This window comes from Strongylocentrotus purpuratus, unplaced genomic scaffold (genome assembly GCF_000002235.5).
Source record: "Strongylocentrotus purpuratus isolate Spur 01 unplaced genomic scaffold, Spur_5.0 spur5_scaffold_14, whole genome shotgun sequence".
Taxonomy (NCBI): Eukaryota; Metazoa; Echinodermata; class Echinoidea; order Camarodonta; family Strongylocentrotidae; genus Strongylocentrotus; species Strongylocentrotus purpuratus.
In genome coordinates, this window is record NW_022145599.1 from 20,863,916 (window position 1) to 20,878,032 (window position 14,117).

General features: G+C 36.2%; 1 protein-coding gene across 1 annotated transcript in view; it reads left to right on the forward strand.

Moving 5' to 3' along the window:
* The window catches only part of LOC105437214 (nuclear distribution protein nudE-like 1), a 38,998-nt gene that overhangs the window by 16,395 nt on the left and 8,486 nt on the right, over window positions 1-14,117 (forward strand). The window contains exons 4-7 of the mRNA XM_030984451.1: window positions 314-359; window positions 6,660-6,750; window positions 10,940-11,083; window positions 13,533-13,642. Coding sequence (XP_030840311.1) covers window positions 314-359; window positions 6,660-6,750; window positions 10,940-11,083; window positions 13,533-13,642 — 391 coding nt within the window. The remainder of the gene's footprint in view (window positions 1-313; window positions 360-6,659; window positions 6,751-10,939; window positions 11,084-13,532; window positions 13,643-14,117) is intronic.

Genomic DNA, 14,117 nt, shown 5'->3' on the forward strand with positions numbered 1-14,117 from the left:
CCGAACTATTCTGTTGGAAAAGTGCAGGAGACCGCAATAATTATAAGCAAAGCTTGACAAGGATGGCGGCCTCAAAAAAACAAAAACAAAAAAATCTTAAGGTAAAATGAAAAAGTGTTTAATATGCATGTGTACTTGTATTTCAAGGGTATTCTAATGAGATAGGATTGGGATTGTAATTCCAATAAATATTGATAAATTACTGTTTGAATTGATACAGTATAATTTTATTCCAATGTGTGGGTGATTAAATTGTATTTTGATGTTTAAAGTTTAAACCATATATATTTCTGTCCTTTTCTCTCCTCTACAGAACAACTGTAACATCCTTAGAAGATTTTGAACATAGACTAAATTCAGTAAGTATACAGTATAATATTCAATCTTTTCTTGAAGTGTATTATGACCAGAAGCTTGCACATATTAACAAAGGGCCGTTCCAGTTTCCATGGCAAGAAATTCAGTGAAGTGGGATCCATTTATATGGCAGTATTAATTAAACTTTTGCATCTTGAAACCTTCGAGTACTAGTGAAGAGGCTAGAAATGTCAAAGAACACATAATTATACTGTCAGTTTCAACTGTACACATGTACTGTACATGTGAGTATGGAATATGGATTTTGTCAATTTAAAGGTGAATAGTTGCTAAAACCAAATTCTTCTGCTGCTCCTTTTTTAAGTGTCTGAACTCTGATTTCATAATAAATGATTTATTCATTTAGATGGGTAATAGTACATCCATAACGAAATATGGGGTTGGACTGCACAGATTTCATTTTAGGCCACACCTGTATACTTTAATATTCCCACGAGAATTAAGATACACCTGTTAGCACACGTTTCTGACAGTTCATTGAAAACCGATTTTTTTTAAATTTTAAATCTGGCATTCCTTCAAACAAGTGATGACACGCTCTAGCAAATGACAATTAGGGCCCCTTTTCTCCCAAAAGAAGGATTTGTAAGGTATTTTGACTTTTTAACACTGCCTATTTACCTCTGTTTACCCCCTAACAGAACAATGTAAATATATTTTCAACCCTAAGGATAGTCGTTATTTTGGCAGCTCTTCCATTCCATTGGCTGATAATTGAGTCAAGAAGATTGTGACACACCCTCTGTATTAGTTGTTCACATTCCAAGCAGGGTAGGACCGAAAATAATGCATTTCATGAATAAATATACCTACAGACATTGTCTGTGCTGGATATTTATTATCAAGAGCAAAGAGATTTGTATGCACCACCATGATTTATTGCAGTACCTGTCAGTTGGGGGCAATAATCTTAGCAAATAAATTGCTGTAGTCGATAGTCCTTTCTTCTAGTTCTACAAACAAATGTAAGGTGCTTTTTTTTATGGATAATGCAATATAGGATTTGGTTCAAGCAGAAAAATTAATACAGTGAATGAAACCTGCTTTAGTGACCACCTGTATAGAAAGACCACCTGTCTGTAGAGAACACATTTTTGGTTTCTCTTGAAAATTGTTGCTCACTGAGTCCTACAGGGTGTTTTGAAAGGAACCTGTACATATAGACCATCTCCCTTTAATTAGCACTTGTCTTGTCTTGTCTCCCTTGAGCGGTCTCTATACTAGATTTAAATGTACCTAGATCACTTACATGAAGAATGTTGCCATTTTCCTTGCATTCTATGGGAAATGTACTTATCGTTAAAGTATTATTATTATGGACAAATTACATTGTATATAGGGATGAAAAGATTTTCTCTTGAAAAACACGAACTATTTGCTGAAAATCATATAGATATCATGGAAAGGCGTAAAATGCAATTTTGTGGCTAGCTGTGTCTTGCTTGTGACGTCACAAATCTTGACGCTCTATGGAGGACCGCTGAAGGCAGAAAATCTGGATCTCAAAATTAACATTTATGAGAGGTGATTACTGCGCGCCCCAAACATATTTTGAAGAGGGAAGTTTAATATTTGATCGGTAAGGCTTCCCCTTTGCAATGATAGGAATTTTGCATCAATTCAAAACATTTTTAATTCTTCGGGTGACTACTTTAAAATCTTTTTCAATGTCATGTACTGTACATGGAGATTACATACAGGTCCCAATATAGCACACCACATGTTCACATGCCTGTGAACTACATGGACATGTCTATGTTTTATGCACCATGTGCATTTAAAAGTTACTGTGTGAAACATATGGGATGAGTTCATTCAAAGGTTGATTATAATTACATGGTTAGGTCATCTAATAAAATGATACCCATCATGTCACATACAGTCATGAATACATGCAGTCATTTGCTCTTACACAACAAATATAATGTATGTGTAAGCCTACAGGAACTGTACATGTACATGTATGTAGGTTTCATATCGAGCCAGAAGAGCATTATAGGCGGTGTCACACAGAGCCCCAAAATCCGGATTTTAGTTATCCCGTTTTTAATTATCCTCTTTTTGGCTGTCGATCTGACATCAATTATCCCTTCGAAAATCCCTTCAAAAATCCCTTCAAAAAACCTCATATAAAGCAAGATAATTCTCTCTTGAAAGGATTTTTCAAGGGTTTTTTCAAGGGATTTTTCTGTCTGACACCAATGTTGAAATAATCCCTTTAAATATAAAGCATTGTGACATCACACGTTTAACTGTGCGCATTTAAACGTGTGATGTCACAATGCTTATCTACATGTAGTTAAAACGGCGCATACTTTCGAATGAACGTGTGATGTCACAATGCTTATCTACCTAAACGGTGCATGCGCAATGGCCCATCAAAAATCCGGATTTTAGTTATCCTGATTATTCGCAGCCCGTCTGTCACCAGTCTGTCGCCGATGTAAATGAAAAAAATAGATTTCTAAAATCTGGTTTATTCAAGATGGGTCGGGATTTTTCTGTGTGACACCGCCTTATCTCTGTTTATTCAAAATGATATGAACACCCTTCTGGCTCCAAACAGACAATAGGCGGTGTCAAACAGAAAAGTCCCTTAAAAATCCCTTGAAAAATCCTTTCAAGGGAGAATTTTCTTGCTTCGGTAGAGGATTTTTGAAGGGATAATTGATGACAGACAGCAATTAAGAGGATAACTAAAATCCGGATAACTAAAAATCCGGATTTTTGGCCTCTGTGTGACACCGCCTTTTATGTAGGTTTCACAAGTGTGTACATTTCATGTGTAGATTTCAAGGGAGGGGGAAGAGGTGAAAGACACCTAATGGCATCCGCATTGTACTCTTATGAGTCATGACAAACTAAACGTCACATTCATGTGAATGTACCGTATGGGAAAATTTGGTTTTGGATCATGCCACCGATGATTTGGGTTAAATGATTTACATGTACCTGGTAAACAGTGTCAAATTGTCTAATATGGCATGGGAAGTTATAACTTAGCTACTGGAATCCCTGGTGACTTAATAGATGAAGAACAACATGTTTGACTTCTGCCACGACTCCTGCCACAATTTATATGTTTTTCAGGCACATTTTTCTGTATACATTTACATGTACAATTCATGCTTCACTACAGGAAATTTCCTTTTAATGAAATAAAACTAAAGTAAAAATCATGCTTGAAGGGACTGACTGACTGTTTAGAAAAAATATAAAAGTCATGTGTGTTTAATACATGTATGTATTAAAGACATGGTGACTCCCCCATGTCTTTAAAATATAAAAATTGTTTGTGTTGTGCGTATTGATGATTTTCAATTATTTAGTCAGTTGTCAATGATTTGATTTGTTTTATCCTCAATGTACATGTACACACTGTACCTTAAAAACCACAGGAATGGAATTCATGGATGTCAAAATACATAGCAAATGATGTGTATTTTGGGGTAACATTATTAGATGTACATGTGTGTAGATTCATTACATTGTAATTGTACATTTAAATGTATATCATACTCTAGGCCTACACATGTACAGTAGATGAAAGCGTACATTGTGAAGGTAGCTGGTAAGATAAACTCTGAATTATGCGTCATATCATTATGCCATAAAAGATTTACGAGTTCAATGAACAACGCTGGCTTGCAAAACGATCCTCCTGAGACATTTAGAATTTACAGTGCAGTATGAATAGCCCTACTTCATTACACTAAGCATTGCTCGCATGACTGGCCATGCTAATACTTTCACTGGCCAATTCCACAACCGGCTGCGGCGAGTGACGTGGACTATCGTCAGAAAACCCATTTCAGAGGAAATGAAATCTAAGGGAATGTGTACATGTAGGCGGTCAGACTTGATCGCTTCCCAAGGTTGCCCAGCAGGTCTTATGATGGCGAGATATAGATTTATCTTTTGAATCGATAAATGCTTGGATGTAAACTTGAACACAGCAATTTTTGCCAATGTCTTCAAGAATTCCTTGACATCTATAGAATGAAAGTAATACGTTCTCATACGTCATCTTCGACTCATCTTCTTGAATGACATTTTGGGTTCTTACAGAATGCAGTGTTTCTAGTGGCCTACTGCTATATGTACATGCATGTACAGTAAATTCATGTTATCCATTTTTAACTCCATGTACATGTACATGTACTGATATTACATGTACATGTCTATCCATTTTAGGCTCTTATTGTGCATTTGTTATTTACATTATTTACATGTACATTATACTGTACATGTAATGTTCATGTAGCCCTTTTCTTCAAATCGTCATGTACCGGGTACCTGATATGTAAATGTACTCTTTTGTTCCCACTAAATTTGACATACATGTACATGTAGATGTCACATACATGTATGTACACCTGTACCAGTACATCCAACATCATGGTCACAAACTGCCTTTTATGTTTAAAGGTACTAATGACTATGTACCATTTGCAAGCCAAAAAAATGAAAAGGTTAAATTCCAACGGCATTTGAAAGATAATACTAATTTAGAACTTCCCTTAAAAAAAAAGGGGGGGGGGGGGGCTTGAAAATGTCTTTAAGTGGGAAAACAATGACTATTAGTTGTTGAATCAACTTGGGAGCTATAGAGCCAGTAAGTAATAGTCTGATTTTCAGACCATTGTACCGAATGGTTGTACGTTGTATGCTGCACAAAGATTCAATCAGTTTAATTTTGGCCATTACAAGAAGTGGGTTATCGATGTAGACAAATGCTCATGTACCCTTTACAGCTCATTTTATGTATCCAAAAAAGAAAAAAAAGCCAGTCAGTCACTCAATAGTGTCTGACAGTAAAGTCTAGCAAGTAAACAGGTTTCCTTGCATAATTTGAATATTAGGACACTGCTAACGTTTAAATTTCACAGATAGGACATACATGACTTATTCATAATTCCTGCTTCCTGCAAAGTTCTACATAATTTGATGTTGGCTGCCAAAGGGACATAGTATCTTTAATACAGAATTTAACTATGTCATTGTAATAAAAAAATATGAACAAACACAAACCCCTTGTTGTGTTAGACAATGTCGTTTTGAATTTAAAAGTGCCCACCCACATTGATGCACTTGAATATTAATGCAAGAATGCCCCTCCAGTTCTCAAATGAGTTAATGCTCAAATTAGGCCCTGTACGCTCCTGTTCAAATGAGCATGCAGTCTAACATCAGTCTTGGAAGTACATACATGTACATGTAGCTATCTATAGAGTAATTTATTAAGCCTAATGCATAGATCTTAGCCCGGAGCTGAGCTGTCGGTGCAGGAGATGCACGCTTCCTAGCCAAATGCACCTGAGTCATCCAATGCTCTTATATTGGACTCAATCTAATCCCATCCCGTCTGGCCCTTTCCTAATTAAAAGACCTCAGAGCAGATGCATATGACATAAAGTCTGCTATTAAAGGGCAACTACATTTATTATTAGAAGTATGAATATTCACCCTCCTGTACTTTTTGCTCAAATTATGAAATAGGGGATGCATGCTTTAAGTTTATTGACTTACGATATGGCCATTGTTGTTACTGTTAGTTTTTGTTTGATGTAAAGCATTTCAAACCTGCAGCTCAAAAGATGGCATTGTTCCACTTGCAAAGTAATGAATTGTTATTAAAAAAAGAGAGATATACTCTACGATGGTTGAACAATTGACAATCAAAGCTCTTCAGTTATTATATAAATCTACCTGGGATTCTATCAAGGATTATGATAATCTTGATAATAAAATTATGTACAAAAAATTACTATCTAGATAGTAGTATCATATTGTCTATTGTTAATTTTGTACAGAAATATTGCATGGATATTTCCTCATTTGAATTTCCAAAAGAATTCAATCTTTTGCTAGAAACCGAAACTGAAACCCCATCTCTTCAGAAATATATAGACACAAGTTGCATAAAAAAAGAGTACTGATACTTAGAAACAGAGAGATGATGTGCAGTATGTGCAGTATAAATGGGTATCTAATTAGGGATAATTATACATTTGTGTTAATTTATGATAATTGCTCATATATCAATTAATAAATTGTTTTGTCTTCCGCTTTTCTGTCTTTTTCTCTTTGTGTATATATATCTTTCTATCTGTCTCTCCATCTCTATCTCTGTCTGTCTGTCTGTCTCTGTCTCTGTTTTTTCTCTCTCTCTCTCTCTTTGCCTTGTCTCTCTCCCCTCTTTTCCCCATTCTCTCTTTCTTCCCCTCTCCCCCTGTCTACCTCCCATCCCACTCTCTCCCTTCTCTCTCTTTCCAATCTAGGCAATTGAAAGAAATGCCTTCCTAGAGAATGAACTAGATGAGAAGGAGTCATTAGTAGTCACAGTTCAAAGGTTAAAAGATGAAGCGAGAGGTAAGTTTTTTTTAAATCAAATAAAAAAAAGTATAAATCTCCTTTCAAGCAGTATGATTATTACAAATGCAGAACAATCTGAAATAATAAGATATGACAAATTGTGTTGTTCACAGAAATTACAGACATATTGGATGACACTTTTCAACATACAACATGTATGTGTACGTGTAGGGGAAGGGGAAGTCAGTGATATCCTATGCTGGCAACTTGAGCAGCATTTAGTGAGAAATAGGGGGCAACAGTTTAAAATCCCTTGTAATATAATACATCCTTCAATACAATAGATAAATCCCTTATGGTTCTCAGCAGACAATTACTATAAAGGCACACTATGGCCTGAATTCACAAAGGAGGTTTGTCGACAAACCTAGGTTTGACGCACATAAACCTAGGTTTTTCGACAAACCACCTTTGTGAATTCGGGCCAGTCTGTATGAATATGTATGCTGAAGAGAGCCAAAACCATCCAATTATTCATAACATTGTTTTCACTAATAAATGTAGTGAAATATTTCTTTTGAAAGTTTTACATCAAATGGCATTTCAAAGAGATGACAGATATTCAATCAATAGTGACTCTTTTGTTCAATACAGTTTTTATTTTTTATTTTTTTATAATTTTCACCTGCTTTTTCATTTGTTGCTGTACTGTGAGCTACTTGTATTAATAGCTTCTCTTTGATTTACCATTAGTTTAAAAACTAGGAAGAAAACGCAGGAAACTTGTGGGGGTATCAAGGTGAAAGATTAGTAACTAAGTACAAAGGGATGTTCAAGATGGTTTGTCATTCAAGGAGGGGGAATTCTTAAAGGGAGATGAACAAAACTATTGATTGAGGAGGGGGGCACCTTGTTATGAAGTGGATCAGGGATTGTGGGGAAGGGAGAGGGGGGTTGAGAGTGGATTAGGGAGGTACCGAGTGTACATGTTTAAGTACATTGAAAATGAGACTATTCACAAGGGAATGGAAACTACCGGTAGTGTTTTTTAGAATCAAAGTATTCAGGGTTAACACAGGAGGCATACAAGTACACTGGAAATGTATGCAGCTTCTCTCTGCAGTGGTTTGCCATTGTTGTTGTCATTTGTATTACTGAATGAATCATGTGATGATTTTCTGTACTTAGTGTGCACTGTAGTTAGCTTAGCATATAGAGTAACATGTGAATGACACATGATCCTGGGATAAAACACAAGATATACATGTAAAGTTTACACGTACATGTATGAGAAATATGTATTCATTTTCATAATGGCTATATGGATGTGTATTAGTACTAGTAGAGGGGCTGATATACATGAACCATAATCGTATCACACTTTCATGCCATAATTGTACACTGTTTATCTTCCTGTAGCCTATAAGGCCTAAATATTTGTTCACGTTGCCTTTCACATACCTACATGTACATCTATAGGAAAAGAATCCATGCAGGTTTTAATTTTCTTAGTACATTCAGTGTATAGACTATTAATGAAGAGGAGCAGGAAATTAGTGGAAAATGAAAACCGAATACAACTGAACCGACCCCAATTACAACCGAATATTACCAATATCCAGTGGAAAATACCCCCCCAAAAGACTATAAGCTATTTAGGTACAATGGTGTAGTTCCAGTTTCAAGATGGGGAAAGCCCCTTGCATAATGAGTATCACCATGCTGGCCTACATGTACATGTTAAATTGAAACAAATTGAGGGAGGCGGGTGGGCTCAAGCAATTTCCAAATTTCTTTGAATCCCCCCATTTTTTATTGGTTATAAATGAATTTAAGTGAGGAAAATTGTGAAATTAATGCAAGGATCCCCGAGCCACTCTCCCTATCTCCCCAATCATTCTTCTAGAAATGCGCTTGGCAGTGGCAGTTAACATGTACAACAGCATGTACATGTATGAATGAACCATAGCAAATTATCCCATCTTGTGCAGTGAAGAGAGATATTCTGAATAGCAGATCATCTACTTTGTATATTTCAATAGGACACAGCCTCCCTGGACTGATGTTTTATTATTCAACACAATTCCAATCAATCATTATCTTATCTGCTTATGTAATACTTCTATTCATAACTTGGCTCTTATTGCTGGATCAGTTACGCTGTATTGTTATTGAACGATCAACTATTGGTCCCTGCCTTAAAGATGTGTGATAACTGAAAGATAATTGACCCAAATCATCTGAATAGAATTCACCATTGCAAGTTTAATACTTTAATTTGTTTTATGTATGAACTAATAATTTTATGTAGTTACATAGGTGTTGCCTGTGTGTAGATTTACATCATTCTCTCACAATAGGGTCCCATTGGTAGCAATAGGCAGTTTGTATGGGACCATTTCGGGAGCTGTCACTTTGAGCAACAAAGAATATATTTTGCAACTCAAGATTAAGAAAGTAAAAGTCACAGCTCCCTGGGCCATTTCAAGTACCGGTACATGTTTAGTTATTTTGTTTACTTTGGCTAAAAAGGACCATGCAAAGAAGAGTTGTTATTATGTACATGCATTCATTTCTGCAATGAACATGGCAACATGTTTTCTTTCATATGAAGTATTTTTTGGCAAACCTAGCAGTGTTTTTACTCTGGCTGTAAATATATGTGTATCATCCAAAATATGATTTTGAAAGCTAGCTAGAAATAAAGGTAAACAATTTGTTAATTAAAAGAGACTAGCACTGTTTATTTTATAGGAATTTTAATACCATATTTACTTCATTATATTATATTTTTCATTTTTTTAATATTCAGATCATCTCCTTGTATTTAAAAATTTCAATATGTATATACAGTATTTATAGCATACTTATGAAGAACATAGAGTGAAATTGACTACATATATTCACATGTAGAATGAATAGGGTAATTCTAGTAGACCTTGAGAAATATGTTTACCTTTCTGCTAATCAATAGCAGAAAGAAAACAGAACTAGCAATGATTTAATGAATTTCTAAAATAGCCCCAATCTATTGATTACCCTGACGGTAATAGTGCAGCTCCCCTATTAAAAATAAAGACCAGTTATGGTCATGCGATTGCATTGTGAAAGAAACCTCGTGGAATCGATCAGAAAAGGTTGATCATCTAGCATATAAGTATTTGTGTGTGCTGCAAGATTCTGGAATCATCAAAATGATAAGAAATTTGGCCCAGTCTTCGTAAAGTTACAAGCACTGTACACAGAAAGATGTATATGGGACTACCCACACGTGCGTTTATCTCTCACACACAAATATATCAATTAGTAGGCGGTTTCCCGGCAAATTTTTTATCATCATGTATTAGTCAAAACATTCTTTCACATGATTGGTAATAAGAGCTTCCATTTCATTTTTTGAAATTGGGGCGTTTCCAATACTGGTCTTTACCTTTAAAGCCTGCTATATTGGTACTACCATCTGCCCGCAAGAAAACGTAACAGCTATGTATGTACTGTGTACGGCAGTAAGGCCTTCTTTGCTGGTAGCCAATGATAAACTGCATGAGCGAATGTAGACTAATACACAAATTGTTAGCAGTAGTGGACAAATAGATACAAGTGGTTGATACCATCGGTTAGGAGGGCAGTAATTAGTGATGGATGAATAATGGGTCACTTTAGTCAATACAGGACACTTGATATCTTATGATCTAATGTTGATTGATAGATGATAATGGAGGAGGGGTTGGGGGTTGGATGGCTGAATGAAGATTGAAAATGTAAAACCAAATAAATAAATTCGCCTCGAAATAGAATTTCAATTTCTAGATAGACGGTGCTATAAAAATGCCTATTATTATTAAATAGGTGAACATTCATGGGGTCCATTGGTGATAATGTTAACAATTAATCATAATTGTATAAGATGCAATCTAGGAAATAACTCCACATCATTCAAATGTGTTTTAATTCCTTGAGAAGAGATGATATACATACATGTATAGTGTTATTCATTATGAAGATACATAATGTACACTGTACATGTAAGTTGTATGTTTGTAAGTGTATTACATGAAGGTTGCAGTCGTAGGGGTGCACAGTATGAGTGATCTACTTAAGGATTTTCCCTGGTTGTGTACATCATACATGTTCATCATTTAGTCATTTCATACCATTCACCCATAAATTTCTACTGTACTTTCCCATCCTTTCGTGGGATAACCCCTTAAAACCATATCTAATCATTTTTATTTTATAATTCCAGATATGAGGTCAGAGATCAATGTCAGGGTCGTGCCGGACAACGATGCAGAGCATGCAGCGAACGGAAGACACACGCCCTCTGGTGACCACACGGTGGATAACAAGGTCCTTCATGAAGCAGAGACGAACACCACCCCAGGAAAAGGTAATTTGACCACTAATTGGCCCATACAGGACTTATTTGGCACTTGTTGCAAGTCATCACATTGTATGAGGTCAAACCCCTGGATAAGTTTGTGTTTTGGGGACGGATTGAGAAACAGGTCCGACCGGTCCAACCTGTTTTAAGTCACCGTAGAGGAAACTGGTCAAAACAAAAAATGACTGAAGTTGTATGTAGGTGACTGGTATATTGATTGATTGGTTGACTGATTGGATGCTTTTATTCATGTTACATGCAAAAATAACAAAATATGATACATTTTACAAAACATTAACATTTTTTTAAGTTTTATAAAAAATAATTAATCCTGAATTATAGTAATTTAAACCATGAAAGAATGTTTTGTATATCATTAAATACAGAAGTGAAAAGTGAAACTTACTTAAAATCATCTATTTGTGGCTATGATATCAGGTTCTGACTTTTTGGAGGGAATAAAAAGTTTACATGGTGACCACTGGGAATACAACAACAAAAAATGTTATATGAAAGATTGATCTGAATAAGACATATTCAAATCTACGTTACATTGATGTTGATTAGAATAAAAATCACTGGTATTGCCTTCTATTCATTCTCAAATCCTGTTAATTTGAAGTTTATTTTACGTTGGATGCCGAAAGATTGGGTCTTTGTTTTTCTGTAACTAGTCAGCATTCATGGAACATACAGGTAGAGCTCTAGCTCCAGTTTGTTGAGCTAGGAAAGGCAAGGTTTGATGCTTTTCTCAAAGGTGTAATTTAAACCCAAGATATCCCAGACAAACTGAGCCTCCTTTATATTCGATGAATTAATGAAGTTGTTTAGACACACATTTGAGTGGGCTTACGGCACTAACGGTGATGCATATTTATGATTTTTTTTTTTTTAGAATCCAGTATGACCTTAATTAGAAACTGAAATGGCTCCGTGTAAAGTTTTTGCTCTTAGAAACATCCAAACAAGTACCGGTAATGAACCAATTCGACAGGCAGTGCTTAAAACCTGCTCCCTAATTAGCCAATTAATGTCACGGTTGCCGAGCAACATGAGTTATTAAAGTGCTAAATCAATTAACAATTTTGAAGTGGCGGGACTCTTAATTGCACCTGAGTCAATAAGATGGGGGGTAAATGTGTACTTGAAGAGACAGCCAGATGGCATCTTGAGGGGGTATGGAAGAAAATAAGACATGTAAGGATGAAGATGATATTGAGGATCTTAAGAAATGGAGAAAGAGGGTTTAATAAGGGGAGATCTGAAATTACAGAAAATTGAGTTCTTGCAAAATAGACAAGTGGAGAATATAGAGCACATTTGGAGTTCAATGACTTCAAAGAAGTACAACAATGTATGAAGGAGAAGTAGATGAGCAAAAACATTGTATGCATGGAGAACCAATTTTAAGAAAATAACCTGGTAAGGTAAACAAAAATATTGGGCCTTTTGATGTATTGGTATATCAGTGCTTGCTCGTCCATTGTGTTTTTATTGTAAAGATATTGTTTTTATGCCTCCGTTACGAAGTAGCCGGAGGCATTATGTTTTCTGGTTGTCCGTCCGTCCGTCCGTACGTCCGTACGTCCCGTTCTCGTGATCGCGTTATCTGAAGAACCGATTGATGGATTCCTGCCAAACTTTGGTCATGTATGTATCTTGCAGAGCCGATGAACTGAATAGATTTTGGGGTCACGAGGTCAAAGGTCAAAGGTCCCAGGGCTCATTATGTATGCAAAAACTGCTTGTGATCGCGTTATCTCAAGAACCGATTGAAGGATTCCTGCCAAACTTAGGTCATGTATGTTACTTGCGAAGCCGATGAACTGATTAGATTTTAGGGTCATGAGGTCAAGGTCAAAGGTCATGTGGCTCATTATGTATGCAAAAATAGCTTGTGATCGCCTTATCATTAGAAGAGATTGATGGATTCCTGCCAAACTTAGATCATGTATGCATCTTGCAGAGCCAATGAACTGAGTAGATTCTTTGGTCATGAGGTCAAAGGTCAAAGATCATGGGCTCATTATGTATGCAAAAATAGCTTGTGAACACATTCTCATTAGAACTGACAGATGGATTACTATTTAACTCGGGACATCTTGCAGAGTCAATGAACTGAGTAGATGTTAGGGTCATGAGGTCAAAGATCAAAGGGTCATATATGTATATGAGAAATTGCTTGTAATCACAATATTCTGAGAACCTGTTAATGGATTACAATTGAACTTGAATTTTTAAAAATTTCTTCTGTTTTGGTTTGTAAATTGCTCTATGACGGAGGCATCATTTCGACTGCGCGCAGTCGAAGTTCCATCTAGTTTTATCATGGGATTTTTCCTCTTTGTCTTTCTGCGATTATCCATGATTTTACTCTTTGTTTTACCTCTACTACTCATTCATTTTGATAAAATCTCCACTTCCTTCTACCCTTCCTTCCTTCATCACACCACAGATTTACAAGCTAATTCAACAGGGGTAGCAGGGAGTGGCAACGCTCCACTCACACCATCAGCCAGAGTATCTGCTCTTAACATCGTTGGGGATCTACTCAGAAAAGTTGGGGCAAGTATTTCTCCCACTTTGAATTGTTAGATCTTTATCCATGAATCGGTAGTTCAAGTTTGAGCAGAGGTCTGTCTGTGTCAGACAGACAATTGATTATGGGTTTTACTTTTAATGCCCTATATAATCAATTTAATAATAATAATAGCTCACATTTATTTACACATATTATTACCCCGGTTATTGGATTCAGGCTTGCCCGCAACACAATGTTTGCACATTTTCCACTCCCTGGGGAGCATTCCAGCCAGTTGCCATTTTACAAGTGCCACTTGCTAATCCAACCACATTAACTTTCACATCCTACCGGGTACCCATTTAACACCTGGGTGGAGGGTGGCGAATGTAGATCAATGTCTTGCCAAAGGACATAGGTGCTGTGGCAGGACTTGAACCACGGATCTTGTGATTCACAGTTCGGTGACATATCCACTCGACCACGACACCTCTACAATTTGTCAAATGCTTTTTAAGT